The sequence below is a fragment of the Lipotes vexillifer genome, unplaced genomic scaffold (assembly GCF_000442215.2).
Source record: "Lipotes vexillifer unplaced genomic scaffold, Lipotes_vexillifer_v1.1 scaffold31, whole genome shotgun sequence".
In the NCBI taxonomy this organism is placed as follows: domain Eukaryota; kingdom Metazoa; phylum Chordata; class Mammalia; order Artiodactyla; family Lipotidae; genus Lipotes; species Lipotes vexillifer.
In genome coordinates this window covers 5,014,975-5,036,241 of record NW_006792454.1, presented here as the reverse complement: position 1 = coordinate 5,036,241, position 21,267 = coordinate 5,014,975, and the positions used below count along the sequence as shown (strand labels likewise).

General features: G+C 35.1%; 1 protein-coding gene across 1 annotated transcript in view; it reads right to left on the bottom strand.

Annotated features, from left to right (window-relative positions):
* CNTLN (centlein) overlaps nucleotides 1–21,267 on the bottom strand; it is a 314,787-nt gene that overhangs the window by 54,391 nt on the left and 239,129 nt on the right. Inside the window, exon 19 of the mRNA XM_007465654.1 lies at nucleotides 1,105–1,296. Coding sequence (XP_007465716.1) covers nucleotides 1,105–1,296 — 192 coding nt within the window. The remainder of the gene's footprint in view (nucleotides 1–1,104; nucleotides 1,297–21,267) is intronic.

Below are 21,267 nucleotides of genomic sequence, written 5' to 3'. Positions count from 1 at the left end.
TTTTTTGCGGTACGCAGGCCTCTCACTGTTGTGGCCTCTCCCGTTGCAGAGCACAGGCTCCATACGCGCAGGCTCAGCGGCCATGGCTAATGGGCCCAGCCGCTCCGCGGCATGTGGGATCTTCCCGGACAGGGGCACGAACCCCTGTCCCCTGCATCGGCAGGCGGACTCTCAACCACTGTGCCACCAGGGAAGCCCTCGGTGGTATTTTGTTATGGCAGCCCTAGCAACCTAATACAATGTCGAAACAGAAATTTGTAGTATCAAGAGTATTATTTACTTAAAAGTACCTAGTCTTCCAGAATATTTCCATATTAAAGCATGAAATAAGACAGAAGTAAAGATTTACCCTTTTTGCCCCTATGCAGCCTGGTCAGTGTTCCAGGACTCCAGGTTAGATATGGACAATGTCACTTCAAACTTACATCAAGCATGATCTAAATTGCTTTAGGCATTCTCATTAGTCTCACCTTTGTAACTCACACATTCCTTCAAAGTGAGAGAGATTTATATATGGGTAAAAACTAAGGCCAGCCTGACTTTTAAGTTGTTGACAGTCTCACCTGGACTTAGAAACAATTCTTTATAAGCAAAAGGAACACTGGTCTTTATTCTCACTCTCAGGTTTAACTTGATTAAACCAATTCACCTTTGCTCTGTGCTTCCTCTCCTTTCCCCTAATTCCTTCCTCCTTCCCCATCTCCAACAAAGAACCACCAAGTTAAAACAGCAGCAAAATGTGTACAGGAAAGCAATTCTACTTATGTTGATACATTATTATGTTCAAAAAGAATTCTGTTCAGTGGCAGGCAGAGAGGAGTTGAATAGTGGAGTAGAATGATAATGGCCAGTTTCCATCGTCTTCTAAGTTAGGATTTCATGGTGTCTTGCTATTTTTTCAGAGAATAGTATTATAAGTTACCAGATAAGAATCTACCAGGCTAAAATAGAAAGATGAGATTGAATGTAGTATTAATAATTTAGGGATTATTTATACCATAATTTACCTTTATTAGTAGAATTAAATTAGAATTGATAGAAACATGTCTTTAAGGATTCAGTAACTTAATAAATGTTATCATCTTTAATAAAATTTATAATCACCTTTAGTTTACACTGCAATTGCTTCACCTCCAAATCCATGCTCCTTGAAGGGCCAAGTGATGTAACTTGTATCCGTGGAACTGTTACCTGGGCAACTTCTTCAGCCAAACTTGTGATTTCGGATGAAGACTCCAATTTCTTTAGTAAATCTTCTTTTTCTTTCCGAAGCTCAGCCAAATCTGAATTTAACTTCTTTTTAAAGAAAATAAATATAAATTTATTATAAAAGTAATTACATTTATCCTAACAATTATCAGCATCAAATTGTACAGGTAGGAAAATGCTAAAGAAAAAAGTGACACTGATTACAAAAATAGTTATTATAAAACTACAAAATTTCTAACTTCCACTAGTTTTTGCTTAAGGTTGTAGGGCTTGTAAAGGTTACAGCTGTACTCAATATCTTTTGGTTGGCTCGTCTCTACTCATGATGTGCTATTTCTTTGCCTTCATATAAACATGGGTGTGCCAGAGATTCACATATTTGATAACCTTGACCTCAGGGCTGATGTACTTAACTGGTAAAAGTCAAGCTGGAGCAGGACAGGATAACAGATGTTAGTTGTTTATTCCACTGGGTAGGTCTTACTACCCTATACAGCAGCCAAAATGCTTCTCATTTAGCAACAGAAACGTTAAGTCCAATTAGCAGAAGAGGCTTATTAGAGAGTTAGTTCAAATAAATAGCATACAAACACATTCACTCAGTTTTATGCACTTGATTGATAGTTGACAAGTCCTCTTTGTAATGCTGAGGTAGACTGCACTAAACTCCTTACATTTAAATTTTTAATAACATGAACATTTTACTAAATGGCATACTGGTAATGCTTTTATGAAACTATAAAAGAAACCGCCTTAATGTTAGCCTCTTTCATTCACCCATCTGTAGTCAGCAGAACGCCACCAAGCTATAATGGCATAACAACTTAGAGATCCTTAAGAGGATAACTGCACTATTACTTTATTATTCCAAACCTTATAATAATGGTAGTTTAACATAAAGAACAATTATACAAAATGGTACTGAAGTCTCTCAGAGGTGGAAAAAATTCTTTCTTTGTTAAGAATTCTAATTAAAACAGTAAAAGATGTGGCTAACATGTATAGTCATATATATACGGGACATAAGTAACAAGTATTAACACTATGTTTAAACACAATTTCTAAAAAGTATAGCAATAAATCTGTAATTACATATATATTTGTGCATACATGTGTATACATGTGTATACTGTTAAATATGAATATTTTAGATCATGATTTCAAAACTAGGGCTTGATATATTTGAGCTTAAACTACGTTTTGGTGAAATAACAAGTATGTTTCGGTGAAAAAAAATTTCTTTGGCTATATTTCAACCTATGATCTAAAAGCGTGTTTTTTTATATTTTTCAGGAAATATTCATCCCTGGATTGTCCTAAAGGTCTCAACCACTGCGCCACCAGGGAAGCCCCTCTACAATCTTTTAAAAGTCTATTTCACCTTAAAAGTTGGCGTCAATGAGAATAATACTGAGATTTGTATTGATTTAACCAAAGGTTATAAAATAGAAGTTAACACTATAAAAGTTTAAAATGAGACACTAGTTATTAATTACTTAATTAAATATAACATTGAAGAAGCCTAAGTCTCTAAAGAGGAAAGAACCCTCTAAGCAACTGTAAGAAGAAACATGGAAATATTAGAGAATTCATTATTCAGTAATGAGCACTGTAGTAGGCAGAATTCTTAGATGACCCCCAATGGCCTATGCCCTTGTATGTGTGTTGGAACTGTGAATATGATAGGCTATCACTCCCATGATTACACTATTTGCATTATGTTATATGCAAAGCGATTCTGTAGATGTAAATTATGGTCCCTAGTCACATGACTTTGAGTTAATCAAAAGTGAGATTACCCTGGCTGGTGAATAATCAGGTGAGCCCTTTAAAAAAAAAGCCAGGGGCTCTCCCTGAGGTAAGATTCTCCTGCTGGCCTTGAAGAAGTAAGTTGCCATGTTATGACAGGACTACAGAGGGGACTATAATGTAAGGCCCTAAGGAAGACCTCAGGAGCTGAGAATGGTCCTTGAGCAAGAAAACAGGTACTTCAGTCCTACAACCACAAGGAACTAAATTTTCCCAACAAACACAGAAGCTTGGAAGAAAAGCCTGAACTCCAGAAAGAAAGGCAGCTTGGCTGCTTGTGATACTCTGAGCAAAGGATCCCACTAACTTGTGCCAGACTCCTGACTATGGAAACTGTGAGGTAATGGGTATATCGTTTCTAAGCTGCTAAATTTGTGGTAATTTGTTACATAACATGGAAAACTAGTATGAATCCCAAATTTTAGAAAGCAGCCCCTTTTTTGAACCTATTCCTTTTTCCCTTATTGCCTCCCTACCTTCCCTTAAGCAAGTGTCCTGAATCCACAGTACATAGTTTGTATAACATCCTCACTCTGGTTTTTCTTTTCCTCATCCATAATTTTGTGTTTATTTTTTCAATAGCTCTAAAAAAACTGTTTCAGTTCTCTATGCTAGAAATATAAATTGCCTCTTCCAGATCTGCATTTTGTAGTTTAATTGCCAAGCAAAAAGCCTCTGGCCAGAAGTTTCCTTTTGTTGCTCTCAACAGTAATCCCATGAACAGGGTAGATAAGGCTCCCTGGTTGTACTCTCCTTTATTCTCTTACATGGGAGTTCATTCATGCCTTTTGTTTATTCTGGGCCCCAACTTGATATTTTCTGCAAGATTTTGCTAGGTAAGATCTACATTCAGGACCTGACTCAATATCTGTGATTCATTCCTTTTTACATACTATGTGGTAGGCACTGTATTAGCTCTATATTTTCGATGATAAAAAAGTTATAATCCTTGCCTTTAGGTAGTTACCAGTCTATAACCTAGAAATATATCATGATAAACTACAGTAAGTGCTATGGAGAAACAAATCGGGGAGCTAAGGGAACTGCTGCTGCCTTCAAATCCTGTCTGGTAAATGCGAGTTACAGCCAGTTTCCTTCCGTGTACTCCTCCTGATTTGTTTTGTCAAAAGTTTCCCGGAAGCTAGATATAACATTAAAGGCCATGGCTAGATATACAATCATCCTGCTTTCCAACTTTTACTCTAGAGAAGGCATCCATCAGAAACTGCTGAGTAAATTCAGGGCAGTCCTGATGAGATGGAGGGTCTCTTCTCCAGCAGGGAGCCTTGGTAAACATTTTAATGTTCAAGAATGAATTATCAGAAAAAATAAAACAGGGCCCATGGAAAATATTCTATAGCCCAAATGAAAAGAAGAAAAGGGTTTAGAAAAAAATAAAACTGGAAAGAATCATTTCCCTAATCGCCCCCCAAACAATATATTTTTAGATAATCTCTGATCTTGCTGTCTCCAAAGAATAAAATATTCAACATCTGCCTCTTCAATGGACATGATACTAGTTGTGTAAAGAAAATGGTTTTGAGTGTTCAACTAGTTTAGGAGCAGTAAAGGAATAGGATGCGGTATAACTCTTCATTTCTAATAAAAGGTTGATTCTGACCTAACATTTTTTTTTTTCCTGGACAGTAGCGACTTTATAGCATTGAAAAACACTATTCAGTTCTCCTCATATATTTTTCACCACTGGATTAGAAACTTAAAATAATGAACCATTAAAAAAATTTGAAAATGTTCTTAGTTGGGATAGTGGGATCTGAAAAGTAGACACATGGAAAAGCTAGAAAACCCAGCTTAACATGAGAGGGAATGTCAGGGTCATAGGAGCGGGATTTCTGGGAAGCCTATGGAGGAAACAGTTGGTGGCAGAAGGATTCTTTCCAGTCCATGCTGGGGCAAAGGTGAGATGTCAAATGTTAGAAAAGGTCAATAAGTAACCAGAGAAAGTGAGGGCTAGTTTCCATCTATAATGATAGTGAAGTCTCTTATTTTTCTTTCTCCTTTTGAAACCCAAAGGCCTTGACAGTCCAAGTAGGGAAAAGCAATCATTTATTGGGAATGGTCTGTTTCCAATTACTTCACCAAAATCTTTAATCTTGAATTCTGCATAGAACTGAGAATAGTGAATGAAATCATTTCATATTGAATACATAAGTTCATTTATATCTCATAATCAGTTTTTTTCTGGTTCACATTTAAGTAGAGGCAGCAATTTGAAAAATCCTATATTATGATCTTAAAAAATTATAACATAAGGATTTCGTTACCAGAACTAAAGCAAAAGAGACTGAAGAGAAAATTCTAGTTGAACAATATCCATGTAAATTCTATAGGCAAGACTCTCCTAGAAAGTCACCATGATCTTAATGATATTTCTCCCTCCGGATAGTATTAATATTCTTTCATTGGGAAAAGTTTTCTTTTACAAGGAATAAAACTGAAAGAAATAAAATTCTGCATGTCATCCATGTATGACTAAAAGCACAGTCACTTAATTAAAACATACGAGTTACAAAGAAAAGTACATAAATTTCTAGGTCACTAGCAAAATATTTTCCATAAAAGTACTTATCTAGAAAGATAAATAGTTCAGATTAATAACTCTTCCAAGTTAGTAACAAGTGTTTTAAATTTAAAACATGAATTTTCCTTCGTTATGATACCTGAGATATTCAAGAAAAATAATTAAAAATTAAAAACCACCAACCAAAAAAAAAGAAAAAAGAAAAAAAAGAACAAAGATCTTAGGCAGAGGTGGAATGATTTATGTAACAAAATTTTCTTATGAAAAATACACTTAGTTACAACAACACTCATTTATAAACTATTTTCTGACAAATTCAGTTATTAAAAGCCTATACTATGTTTCACAAAATGTCAAGCAAATGAAGGTAATATAGAGGACTTTTTACCAATGCTTTTGCTAGTAGTAAGACTTCAGTAGCCTTTAGAGACCATTAAGTACCCTTTGGCTAATTGGCCAATGGTAGATTAATCCTCTCTTTATTCTAGCAGCACTATTTTAACACCCTTTACACTCTGTCAGTGTAGCGTCTGAATGACAAAATAATATTGTGCATGAATAATAAGCAGAAAAGTTAAAATAACATTTCATGTTTCACATGCCATACCTATGTGTCAGAAGAACTTTTCTTTTTAAGTCACTGACATTCAACTTTTTAAAACAATCTCATGTTGACATCTTACAGAGGTGAATCTTCCTAATTACTGCTAATTGCCTACCAAGAAAAAAACTCTTTTCATGAAGTGCAGTTGTCTAGTACAGATGAACCCAGCTCTAGTGTGCAGATTAAAGACAAAGCGTGACACTTAAGGTGCTACTTTGTTATAAGGTCATACTAAATATGGTTTGCAATTAACAAAGCAGTTTTTATGGTACTGAAAATGCCAATCTGTCCTGATGTGCTCAAATTAGATTCTATCAAAGAAATATGGTTATCTGCATATGGACAAGAGATATGCTACTCTCATAACATTTACAAGGAGTAAAATTAATTCAATGCCCTTAGCCTTTGTAATGTAAGTTCCAGATAATGCCCAATAATTATTCTGTAAATATGTCTGAATATTATTTCTCAGAATGAAAATCAACCTATTATTTCAAATGTCAAATTGTTTAAAACAGCTTACTAATACTTTTAATTTTTAAAACAGTCCCCAATACTAAATACATTTAACATGTATCTTTTTATTTGTATTCATAGCTTTGACATAATAGGCATTTATAGTAACTATTAATCTATGTGATACTAGCAATATAGTGTGTTTCAAAATAATCTGAATAACAAAACTGATGAATTTTAACTGGACTGAAGTTAAACCACATTGCTTAAACTTCTGTTTCTACAACTACAGAAAAAGAATCAACAAAAATGTATTATATGTGAAAGTTGGAAAACTAATACGACTGACTTTCAAGTATTCATGGAAAAACAATCAATGTTTGGTTTATTCATAGCAAGAACTGCTCAACTGTAGGTTTGTTATTATTTCAAATCCTCTACTGTAGTTACTAAGTTAAAATTCCCCTTAAAACGTACATACCACATACTAAATACAGAGACAGATATATGGAACCAAAAGTATATCCAGAATAATTCATCATTGTTACTATTATAAGAATTTCTCAGTGTTCATATGGTAATATTATAAGTTCAGTTTCAGCCCTCCAGATATTTGATCTACACATGGCATGCTTACCGATGACCATCAAGTTGCAATGCATTCCCATTCTGATTCCCTTCCCCAAAAGAAATGCGAGAAGATGGCAGGGCCATCTGATGTCCTGAAGAGAAAATGAGCAATGTCTTTCTAAATTCCTCTTTTTCACTCTCTTTCTCCTGCTTTCTATTGCTTAAACTCAGCTAATTTGGAACAGAAATATCTATTCCTCACAGGTACTGTATACACATATTCTCTTTATTTTTGCTCTACCACTTTTATCAATACTTTTTTTTCAGTTACTTAAGAAAAAAGAGAAAAAGAAATAAACATGCCAAATCACCAAAAACAACAGTTAGTATTTCAGGGCGATATTAATACTGTATCTGTATCTACATAAAGAACAGCCATAAAATTTCAAGTGAAGTTACAGACAGTGATTGAGTTATCAGGAACAGAGGCTATCAAACTCTAGAATATCTGTAGAAGTCTCATGAAGTCTGCCTCATTCTCCCCAATTAAATTTGGTTTTCCTAAGCAACAGATTTCAATACTTTGTTTTTTTCCATCCTAGTGGGGTGATAATTGCTTCTTAATGCACTGTATTTTATTGCACAAAAAGGCCTTAGTGGACTGGCCTGAGGAAACTAATGCCCACATATATAGTATTGTTACTAAATGGAAGCCAGAGTCTAGATAATTAAAAACCGCTCATAATACTTAATTCTTACATAGACTTCAGAAGAAAGGCATCGATATTTCTTCAAATAATTTATGACTTCCAAAAATTTATAATAGAACATGATCTATTTCTAGAATTCACATTTTTATAAGGTAAAGGATTTTCAGTAAGCCTGTAAAATGCATGTAAATGAACATTAAGTTTATTTAAATTATACTGAAATCAATTCATATGAATAGTGCATTATCATGCTAATCTAAATGAAATATTACCAACTTTCTGGGTAATAAACCCAAAGGCTAAAGATCATCATCTCTAGCTCTGACTTCATATGTTCAAATGAGTAAAATGACATACATTTCTTAAATACATACTAAATATGAATAGTGTCTTAATACTTAGAAATTGAATTTTTTTACTGATCGGGTCAACAGTTAACCACGGCTTTCCTGATTTGTACTACATCTAAGCTCTGCAAACAAGTTACTTGGATGAGAGCCAGTTCGGGTATTTTTAAAGAAACCCTACAACTCATTACAAATTTAACAGCAGCAGCAGTTAAGTATTCATATGATTTTGATTACACTTATAAGTACACCCTACTAAAATTCTCAAGGGAAGCAAGTTAATAATGTTTTTCTCTATTTCCTATGCAAGTTTCACAAGATTCAAGAGAGTAAAAAAAGAGGACATTTCTTTAAAAGAATAGTTTTTGCTATAATTGGATCTGATATAAAATGGGATTTTTTTCATTAAAAATGAATATATGTGAAAATATATATTAAAAAGGTAAAAAAATAACTTTCATGACATAGAGTAGAAATTTCTTTTAAAGGAGAAAAAAGAGATTTACAAATTTTGGACTTAGACTAAATTATACAAGATATTTCTTATTGGTTTCACTTGAAAAACTTCTTGTTAACACAAAAATTTCATATAGGAACTTCTACCATCCTTCATTTAATTGTTCTACTTAAAATTATCTTCTGTTTATCATATTCTTTCCATTAGTAAAGCTTGACCTAACAGAGTAGTCACTCAGTAAATTATCTCTTACTCAGTTGTGCTAAGTGAAATATTATGATTTATACAGCTCTTTAGGAAGAGGGTAATCTGGAGTTCTTTCCATTTTTACTAATCAAGCTGGTTTCTCTGCTTTTCTCCTGTATCAGTGGCTCTCAAAGAATGCATACTACCTAGACATATATTTTGGAAATTAGTGAGGGCACTTTTGAGTGCCACAATGATTAGCATTGAAATGGGTGAGAGCCAGGAACACTAGATGTACTGCAAAGTCTGTATCAGTCCTGCCCAACAGAAACTACCTTGTTTCCTGCATGACTTTCAAATTTCCTGCCAATTATTCATGTAGATGAAAAATATGCATATAATGAAATGAATCTAAATCCTATCTAAAAATTACATATAAACAAAGCATTTTTTCCTGTGGTCCCAGAAATTTATAAACTATGTAAATCAAAGGAAGACTGAAAGATGAGAAAGAAAAATCGCTTTCTTCTCTGGGGTCTAAGCTCTAAGGATGTTACCACATGGCTGGTACCCAAGGTCAGAGCCATATGGAGAAAGCTGGTCTGAGAGGAAGACACATGAGATAAAGAGAAACCTTTAAAGACATTAGTGTCTGGTTCTAGTTAATGTTATTCTTCCCAAGTCTATTCTCTTCAGTTTATCCTTTGATTTTGTGAGCTTTCTTTTTCCTCCTTATTTAGAGTTCAGTTTCTGTCACTTGCTACCAAGAATCCTGCTAATAAAGCCGTCTAAAAACACGTCCAAAAACCTCTTCTCAGTTGTCCTATTTTCTGTTCCTCTATGGCATCTGACACCGTTGACCAGCTCTTCTCCTTTTTCTTACTGGAAACATTCCCTCCCTTGTTTCTGTTACAACACTCTCCCACCTTCTCCTTCTCTGACTCCACTTCTGCTCATACTCTCACAAACCTTTTGTCTTGCTGCAAAGATTTGTTCCACTCCCAGAATCTTTCTCTGGGATAATGGCATCAATAGGTTTCTTTTTTTATTTTTTATGAAATATTTCAAATATGTAATACATAAATAAAAATACATATATAACAAATGTCCCTTTATCAATCACTCAACAAAGACAATGTATTACTAATAGAATTGAAAGCCATGATCCTATCCCCTCTGACTGACCAGATATAATCACTATCCTGAACATCTTTGGTGTTTATCATTCCCTGCTATTTCCTTATAATTTTAATACATATGTGTGTATTTCCAAAAGACATATAGTGCTTTTAAGACATTCTTTCTTCACATTTTAACATCTCTGAATTTGGGTTCCATCTTCCATAACTGGTTACCATATAATTCCTGCTATAACTTAAATAATATTTCTTTTTAAAAATAGCACATTTGTTGAAGGCTGGTAAATAGAAATCTCATCTTAGCATATACTGATTTTATCTAGCAATCTTGCTGAAATCTATTAGTAATTTGTCTTGAGATTCTGTACAGACAAGCCTAGTGTTTGGAACTAATGATAGTTCTGTTTCTTCATTTCTAATAGTTTTAACTTTCATTTCTTTTTCTTATCTTAGTGTGTTGCCTGTGCCCTCCAGCACCATGTCTAAGACAAGCAGTCATGGTAAGTATAAATGTCTTCTTCCTGGTTTTAAAAAGAATGCTTCTAACTCCCACCATTAAGTATGATGATTGTTTCAAGGTTTTGGTATATACTTAACACAGTAAGAAAGTTCTCAGCTATTTTTAGTTTACTAAGAGAATTTTATCATGAACAGGTATTTAATTGTATCAAAAAATTATCTGTAATTTTTTTCATTGTGGTAAAAGTCATATAACATGAGATCTACCCTAACAAATTTAGGAGTATAGTACAGTTGGATCTTGCTTTTTAAAATCCATTTAGCCACTATTTTTCTTTTGATTGGGGAGTAAATGTAAATTCAGTTAAAGTCATAATTGATAAGAAAGGACTTACTATTGCCATTCTGTTGTTTTCTATCTTACAGCTCTTTTGTTCTTATTTTCCTCTCTTCCTATCTTCTTTTGCATTTTGTTATTTTTGTAGTGGCATGCTTTGATTCTGTCTCATTTCTTTTTGTGTATCTTCTATAGGTATAGTCTTTGTGGTTACCATGGGGCTTACATAAAACATCATATAGTTATAACAAACTATTTTAAGCTGATAACAACTTGACTTCAATTAGATACAACATTCTACACTTTTACTTCTCCTTCCCAAACATTTTATGTTATTGATGTTACGAATTACATCTTTTTATATTGTCTGCCCATTAACATAATTTTATAGTTATAGTTTTTACATACATTTGTCTTTTAACCTCTATGCCAACACTAAAAATGATTACACACTATCATTATAGTATCACAATATTCTGTATTCATCTATATAGTCTATACATTTTCCTTTACCAAGTGAGCTTCATAATTTCATATGTTTTCGTGTTGCTGTTTAGCATCTTTTTGTTTCAACTTGAAGGGCTCCTTTAAGCATTTCTTGTAGGACAGATCTAGTGGTGATAAACTCCCTCAGCCTTTGTTTATCTGGGAACGTCTTTATTTTTCCTTCATTTTATTTTATTTATTTATTTTATACAGCGGGTTCTTATTAGTTATCTATTTTATACATATTAGTGTATATATGTCAATCTCAATCTCCCAATATTTTTCCTTCTTTTTTTTTTTTTCTTTGAGGTACATGGGCCTCTCACTGTTGTGGCCTCTCCCGTTGCAGAGCACAGGCTCTGGATGCGCAGGCTCAGCGGCCATGGCTCATGGGCCCAGCCGCTCCGTGGCATGTGGGATCTTCCCGGACCGGGGCACGAACCCGTGTCCCCTGCATCGGCAGGAGGACTCAACCGCTGCGCCACCAGGGAAGCCCTTTCCTTCATTTTTGAAGGGCTATTTTACCAGATATAATATTGTTTGGTTGGCAGATTTTTCTTGTGGCCATTATTTCTTTAGATAAGCTTTCTGCCCCTTTCCCTCTCTCTTCTCCTTCTGGGACTCCCACAGTATTAGTCCACTTGATATATCCCATAAGCTCCTTAGGCTTTCTTTACTCTTTTTCATTCTTTTTTCTTTTTACTCCTCTGCCTGGATAATTTCAAATGACCTGTCTTTTATTCCACTGATTCTATTTTCTGCTTGATAAAGTCTGATGTTGAACCTTCTAGCGAATTTTCAGATCAATTATTATATTCTTCAGTTCCAAAATTTGTTTCTTTTTTACATTTTCTATCTCTTGTTGAAATTTTTATTTTGTCCATGAATCATTTTTTGAGCTCACTGAACATCTTTATGATGGTTATTTTAAATTCTTTTTCAGATAACTAATATGCCTGTTTCTTTAGGGTAGATTTCTAGAGATTTATTTTGTTCCTCTGATTGGGCCATTTTACTGTCTCCTTGTGTTCCCTGTAACTTTCTGTTGTTATCCATGAACTTGAAGAAATATCTACCTCTTCTGGTCTTTATGGATTGGCTTTGCACAAGGAAAGAGCTTCATCAGTCAGTCCAGCTAGAGATTCCGGGACACTCAAATCTTTTCTGTGGATGTGCCTTCTCCTAAACTTGTGTGGGTAGATTTCTAATTAGAGGTATTTCCTTTTTTCTTTTCTTCAGGAGCTGATAAACTCTTGCTCCCTCTGCTGTCTTCTGTACTGGGGTCCTCAGAAATAGTAGCATGCCACATAGCTCTTTTTTGTTCTCAGCAGCCCCCAGACATCTACCTAGAGTATGCCCAGTTCCTTCAGTGCCCCAAGCTGGGCTAAATAGATACTCGTCCCTCAGGCAGCTCCTAAAAAGCCAGAATTCTGGACACACACTCCATTCTTCTTCTCTCTGAGGGAGAGGCCACCAAGCTATATCACCTGCTCTCTGCTGTGCCACGGGTCCTCTGGAAGAGCAGCATGCTATACAGCTTTTTTTGGTTCTCAGTGGCCCCCAGGTATCTAGAGTACGGCAGGTCCCATCAGCAGAGACAGGTGAGAAAGAAGCCTGTCCTCCAGGCAGGCTTAAGGTCCAGTATACTTTTTCCCTCCCTGGGGAGAAGCTGGGAACTGGGAGTTTCCCCCAGATCACAAGGTGGTGTGCTAGAGGGTAGGACTCTGCCAAGACAGTGCCACAAATTTCCCAAGCAACTGCAGTGCAGCTGGTTGTGTACTTGCCAGGGGTGCAGGTGCCTCTTGGCTGGTTTCTGGATTTCTCACAAAAGGAACTGGTCAGAGTATTGTTGTTGAAATGGTGTCTCTGTGGGAAAAAGAAGGTCTGGTGCTTCCTATTCTTCCATCTTGTTGATGTTACCCCAGATTTTCTGCATGTTTAACATATTTTCTTCCTTTCTTTGTTATGGTGGTAAATCACATGGATAAATTTTCTAATCAAACTTTTTATTTCTGGGATTTCCTGGCTTATTCATGACTTTTTAAAATACATTGATTAGATTTACCAAGGGTTTGGAAATCAGTGTTACAACTATGTTCACATTAATTTCCATTTCTAACATTTTTTTATCTTGTATTGTCAAAGTTACATTACCCTCATAAAATTAGAAGGAATTTGTTTCTACTTTTTCTACTCTTTGGAAAACTGTGTACGCCTGGTAGAACTTAAATGTGAAACTCAAATTTCAATTGCACCTAAGTGTTCATAATATAGTATTACTTCTTTTATTAAGAACTTTATTAAGGTATAGTTTACATACCATAAAATTCACCCATTTTTTAAGTGTATGACTGAATGACTTTTAGTATGTTTATGGACTTGTGGAACTGTCACCATAGACTAATTTTAGAACATTTCCATCATCCATACCAGAAAGAAACCTCATGCCCATTAACAGACACTCCCTCTCCCATCCCGGGGCCTACACAATTACTAACCTAAATTCTGTCTCTATAGATTTTGCCTTTTCTGGACATTTCATAAATGAAATATTACTATATGTGGTCTTCTGTGACTATTTCTTCCATTTAGCATGTTTTCAAAGTTCATCATTCATGTTGCAGCATGTGTCACTACTTCAATCCTTTGACTTACAGAGCAATAATCCACTGTACAGATATTTTGTTTCTCTGTTCATCAGTTGATGTGCATTTGGGTTGTTTCCACTTTTGGGCTATTATGAATAATGCTACTATAAACATTCATGTACACATTTTTGTGTGAACTTATGTTTTCACTTCTCTTGGGTATATATCTAGGAATGAAACTGCTGGGTAATATGGTAATTCTACATTTTACCTTTTGAGGAACTGCCGAACTGTTTTCCAAAATAGCTGTTCCATTTTACATTCCCATCAGCAATGTATAAAAGTTCCAATTAATTTACATCCTCATCAACACTGGTTATTGTTCGTCAATTTATTAGTTTCAGTGATCCAACTTTGGTTTTTCTTGATCATGTCTACTGCATCTTTGCTTTCTACAATATTAACTTTTACCCTTATGTTAATATTTCCTTCTTTCTATTTTCCTAGGGTTTATTCAGTTCCTCATTCTTAAATTGAATGGTTAGCTGATCAAAGTTTAGCTTTTCTGTAGTTTTAATACAAGTATTTAAAGGTATACATTTCCATATAGGTACCAGTTTGCCTGCATTCTATAAGTTTTGATATGTATTGTTTCATTATCATTTAGTATGAAGTATTTTCTCAATTTCCATTTTATTTTCTTCTTTGACCCATTAGTTATTCAGAAATGTCTCTATAAGTTTGCATCAGAATTTTTAAACTTAACTTTTTAAATTGATTTCTAATTTTACTTGTGTTAGGCAATATTTTTAATATGATACAAAATTTTTGAAATTTGTGGAGAGCTGTGTTTTGGCCTACTAATGTGACCATTTTTGGTAAATATTTAGAGCAAGACTTTTTATTGCTTTCTTCAAATATTGTATATCCTTAATGACTTTTTGTCAACTTTATCTTAAAAGTAATCAATTTTTACATTACTTATTTTGAGCCTAAGTTATTAAATGTTTATATTTTAGAAGATTTCTGATTCTCTTAATAGCAAAACTCATTGAAATAACTAAAATACATGCACATTTAATTACATTCTTCAATTATTCTCCTTCTCTTCTCATTTCTCAGTTCTTCTCATGGACTCATCCTAATCAGCAGGATTTGAAAGATGGTTGTTCACATCTCAAAATATTTTCAGCATTTGGCTTCTTCAATACTCTTTTCTCTTGGTTTTCTTTCTCTTTAACTGGCCTATCGTTTTCTGGACCTTCCTCATCTGCCCAAACTCTAAGGGTTGGAGGCCCCAGGGCTCAGACCTAGTACCTCTTTTTTTTCCTATTTGCCTTCATTCCCTAGGTGATCTCATCCAGTCTCATGTTTTTAAATATAATCTAAATACTCCTAACTCCAAAATTCATACCTCCAGCCCAGCCCTCTCCTCTAAATTTTATACTCAGTTATCCTACTGCTCACTTGATATCTTCATTTCAGTGACAAATTGCACTTGGCTACAATGGTAAGCTGTCAATATGATTTTTAGCCCCTAGGGTTTTACATTTATTTTTTGGCAAATTCTGGTGTGCATTTATAAGAATAATTGTTATATTTTAATCCAACTTTTTTGGTATGTTTTCATATAAGGTTCCCACTACCCCACAATAATTAGTATATTATATTGTCAAATATATTCTATCATCAACTTTCTGCTCACTTTAATTAGAATCCTCACTGGTACCTTAAAGACTTAACTTTTTAAACCTTTCCCTATATGACTGGTCATCAAACTCTGTGTGTTAAACCAATGCAAAATCTTCTGCTTTTTTTCTAACTTTTTCTGCTTCTATTAGTATTGTCTAAATACTTATCATCTTTTGCCTTGATATTTAAACTATCTCTTATCTAGCTACTAGCTTTGAATTTCTGTTCTCTTGAACTTTAGTATCAGTCCTCACTGTATATCAGAAGCATATGAGAGCTTTCAAAAACTAGCAAGGTGCAGGGACCACCCCAATTATTTTAATTTAATTGGTCTAGCATAAGACCTGGGCATAGGTATTTTTAAAACTCCCCAGGTGAGGACAGCATGCAGCTAGGGTTGAAAACCACAGATATATTGGGTTACTCATTAGTCTCAACAATCTACTTTCTCACCTTGATGCTTTTCCAAGCTTTCTTTCTTCTAATGATTTTGTTCTACACACAAACCTTTCAAAATCAAAACAAATTTTAAGTCTAAGCCCAAATGCCATCACCTTCAAAAGCCTTACTAAATAATGACAGCAATGAATAACAGTCTGTCTTTGTCCACTACATGTCCATGGTATGTATTACATACATGCTATATATATAAGAGCTTCCTTGTACAGTGGTACACATGTCGAACTTCCCTAATGTATCTTATACAGGGGACAAGGATCATGTTTAATTCACTATTGAATATTCCATTATTAGAGAGTCTTACATATATTTGGTGCATTAAACTAAATTGAATTATAACCAATATAAACATACATAACTATCCATGTGCAAACCAATATTTTAGGCATTTAAAATCAAACACTAAAATATATGCATATTTAAAAATCATAATAATCTCATAGTGAGAAAAATGTTACAATTTGTCATTTCCAGTTATGTTGATATTTTAATGAGAGATACTTTCCTAAAAGTATATTGATACAAAGTGAAAACACTACTAGGAATATAAGACTGTGCAGTATATTATAACACTGGTTCATTATAAACAGAGACTAAATTACTAAGTGATGTTTTCAGGTCACATTTTCTTAATATTTTCTGTGGTAAGATCACAAGTGAATCTGAAAACAGTATAGGGAGTATGATTTTACAGTACATTGTGTTCTGAGTGATAATAATAGTTCCTAAAAAAGTCTAATAAAAGGCACAGACATTCTGTTACAAATATCACTTGGTTCATCTAGAAGATAGGACATAGGAATAAGACGGTCACGTCCAATTCCACATGGATTGTCAGCTCGGATCCTGGTTTTTGCACAGTTTACCTTTCGAACATGATCCGAGTGACATTTCACAAATTCCTGGATAAATGTTGCTACACTCTGCTAGGAGAGAGACAGGCTATGTCATGCACAGATCAATAATAGCACTGTGTTTCATCAGCCTCAAAATCAAAAGTGCTTCATCTGGCAAAAGCCATGGCCCTAGAGAATCTGACATATATAAACTGAATACCCTACAAGGAATGTGTACTATACAAGCTATTGGGGTAAGATAAAAGAAAACTCTGGAGATTAACAATGAAGTACAGTAAGAGAGTACTAGTTTTCTACTTCATTATTACGAGAGGCATGAACACAGATCATAAAAATGGAAATGAGGCTATTTATCTACAATTCCTGACAGAAAAAAAATGGGTCCCGAACAATAAACACCTTCAATCTTTTTAATAAAGGCTGTTATGTAAATAAATATAAAGCAAAGACAAATATAAGTTTAGGATACAATAGTAACCATATAAATCTCTGTAGACGAAAATGGTTCTTTGGAGATCCACAAAATACAAAATTATACGGTTTACTGAAAGATTCTTCAGACTTAGTAGTTATCATGTTCAATGTTTATTTGCTAAATTAACCTAAAGACCCAAAGTATTTGTTGACTAGGTTATGCTCTGTGGTTTTTAATGCCAGATTCTGACCCTTGGCAAAAGTCCTTTATTTGGGGATAGATTAAACTCATTTAAGATTAATTGGTTTATGTAATTGGACAAGAGACGAAGCAAACTTGAAAACTCAAATCCTAAAATGAACCTGCTTTGTTTCAGATGGATGTTACCAAAAAAGTTTCTGAGGAGAAAAATCTGCTGTTGCAGAATTTAGCTGTGCCTGATTCAGGGGGCAGGGGAATCAAGAATTCATCAAGACTCTCCTCCCCACGGCCCAGGCAGCTGGTCGACTAGGCCGCTGGCCCTCAAGCAGTGCCTTGTCCCTTATTTAGTTCTGGGGAGTGCCTGGTAGACATGAGGGCTGTAGAGATGGACTTGGAGGGCAGACGGGTAAAACTATTTTAGAAGGTGCACTTCCTACCTGTACGAATCCTATTCTCCTGGGGCTTATGGATGGAAGAGTTTTAAAGGGTGGATGGATAGTTTGTGAGGAAGGATGGTTGAGAAGTCAGAGGCCTGCAATGTGAGTCACAAGAGAGTCTAGAATGGGCTTTCGGCTTAGATGGAAGTAGGCTCTGTGCAGCAGTCCCAGAAGACTTGCACAAGAAGAGGTTCAGACAACAGAAAATAATCCTAAGCAATTGTGCAGTGGGTTTCCATTGAAAGTGACTTTTGCTGAATTTGGAGGATATAAAGTTATAAGCATTGAATCTCTGAATGAGGTTCATCCATCTGAAGGATCTTCAAGATGGCAGAGGAGTAAGACGTGGAGATCACCTTCCTCCCCATAAATACATCAAAAATACATGTACATGTGGAACAACTCCTACAGAACACCTACAGAACACAGGCAGAAGACCTCAGAATTTCCAAAAGGCAAGAACTCCCCACATAATTGGCCGTGTCGCTGACAGGGTCTTGGTGCTCCAGCCAGGTGTCAGGCCTGAGCCTCTGAGGTGGGAGAGCTGAGTTCATGACATCTGTCCACGAGCCCCTCATAATATCAATAGGTGAGAGTTCTCCCATAGATCTCCATCTCAACTCTAAGACCCAGCTCCACTCACCGACCAGCAAGCTCCAGTGCTGGACACCCCATGCCAAACAACTAGCAAGAAAGGAACACAACCCCACCCATTAGCAGAGAGGTTGCCTAAAATCATAATAAGTTCAAAGACACCCTAAAACACAACACCAGACGCAGTCCTGCACACCAGAAAGATAAGATCCAGCCTCATTCATCAGAACATAGGCACCAGCTCCCTCCAAAAGGAAGCCTACACAACCCACTGAACCAAAGTTACCCAGTGGGAGGAGACACCAAAAACAACAGGAACTACGAACTTGCAGCCTGTGAAAAGGAGACCCCAAACACAGTAAGTTAAGCAAAATGAAAAGACAGAGAAATACACAGCAGCTGATGGAGCAAGGTAAAACCCACCAGACCAAACAAATGGAGAGGAAATAGGCAGTATACCTGAAAAAGAATTCAGAGTAATGATAGTAAAGATGATCCAAAATCTTGGAAATAGAATGGAGAAAATACAAGAAACATTTAACAAGGACCTAGAACTAAAGAGCAAAAAAACAAGGATGAACAACACAGTAAATGAAATTTAAAATTCTCTAGAAGGAATCAGTAGCAGAATAACTGAGGCAGAAGAAAGGATAAAGGACCTGGAAGATAAAATAGTGGAAATAACTACCGCAGAGCAGAATACATAGAAAAGAATGAAAAGAATTGAGAACAGTCTCAGAGACCTCTGGGACAATATCAAGCGCACCAACATTTGAATTATAGGGGGCTCAGAAGAAGAGAAAAAGAAAGGGACTGAGAAAATATTTCAAGAGATTATATTGAAAACTTCCCTCATATGGGAAAGGAAATTGTCAATCAAGTCCAGGAAGCACAGAGTCCCATACAGGATAAATCCAAGGAGAAACACGCCAAGACATATATTAACCAAATAATCAGAACTTAAATACAAAGAAAAAATATTGAAAGCAGCAAGGGAAAACCAACAAATAACATACAAAGGAATCCCCATAAGGTTAACAGCTGATCTTTCAGCAGAAACTCTGCAAGCCAGAAGGGAGTGGCAGGACATATTTAAAGTGATGAAAGGGAAAAACCTACAACCAAGATTACTCTACCCAGCAAGCATCTCATTCAGATTTGACAGAGAAATTAAAACCTTTACAGACAAGCAAAAGTAAGAGAATTCAGTACCACAAAACCAGCTTTACAACAAATGCTAAAGGTACTTCTGTAGGTATGAAACACCAGAGAAGGAAAAGACATACAACTACAAACCCAAAACAATTAAGAAAATGGTCGTAGGAACATACATGTTGATAATTACCTTAAATGTAAATGGATTAAATGCCCCAACCGAAAGACACAGACTGGCTGAATGGATAGAAAAACAAGGCCTGTATATATATGCTGCCTACAAGAGACTCACTTCAGACCTAGGGACATGTACAGACTGAAAGTGAGGGCATGGAAAAAGATGTTCCCTACAAATGGAAATCAAAAGAAAGCTGAAGTAGCATTTCTCATATCAAACAAATTAGACTTTAAAATAAAGACTATTACAAGAGACAAAGAAGGACACTACAGAATGATCAAGGGATCAATCCAAGAAGAAGATATAACCATTTTAAATATTTATGCACCCAACATTGGAGCACCACAATACACAAGGCAAATGCTAACAGCCATAAAAGGGGGAATTGACAGTAACACAATCACAGTAGGGGAATTTTAACACCCCACTTTCAACATGGACAGATCATCCAAAACGAAAAAATAGAAGGAAACACAAGCTTTAAATGACACAACAGACCAGACAGAATTAATTGATATTTTCAGGACATTCCACCCGAAAGTGGAAGAATATACTTTCTTCTCAAGTGCACATGGAACGTTCTCCAGAATAGACCACATATTGCATCACAAATCAAGCCTTGGAAAATTTAAGAAAACTAAATAGTATCAAGCATCTTTTCTGAACACAATGCTATGAGATTAGAAATCAATTACAGGAAAAAAAACAGTAAAAAGCACAAACCCATGAAGGCTAAACAGTGCACTGCTAAATAAGCAAGAGATCACCGAAGAAATCAAAAAAGAAATTTAAAAATACCGAGAAACAAATGACAATGAAAACACGACAATCCAAAACCTATGGGAAGCGGCAAAAGGAGTTCTAAGACGGAAGTACATAGGATTTCAAGTTCACCTCAAGAAACAAGAAAAATCTCAAATTAACAATGTAGCCTTACACCTAAAGCAACTAGAAAAAGAAAAACAAAGAAAATCCAAAGTTAGGAGAAGGAAAGAAATCATAAAGATCAGAGCAGAAAGAAATGAAATAGAAAAGAAGAAAATGATAGCAAAGATCAATAAAACTAAAACTTGGTTCTTTGAGAAGATAGACAAAATTGATAAAGCTTTAGCCAGATTCATCATGAAAAAAAGGGAGAGGACTCAAATCAATGAAATTAGAAATGAAAAAGGAGATATTACAACTGACACCGCAGAAATATAAAAGATCATAAGAGACTACTACAAGCAACTATATGCCAATAAAATGGACAACCTGGAAGAAAGGGACAAATTCTTGGAAAAGTACAACTTTCCAAGACTGAACAAGGAAAAATTAGAAAATATAAACAGACCAATCACAGGTAATGAAATTGAAACTGTAATTAAAAATCTTTCAGGG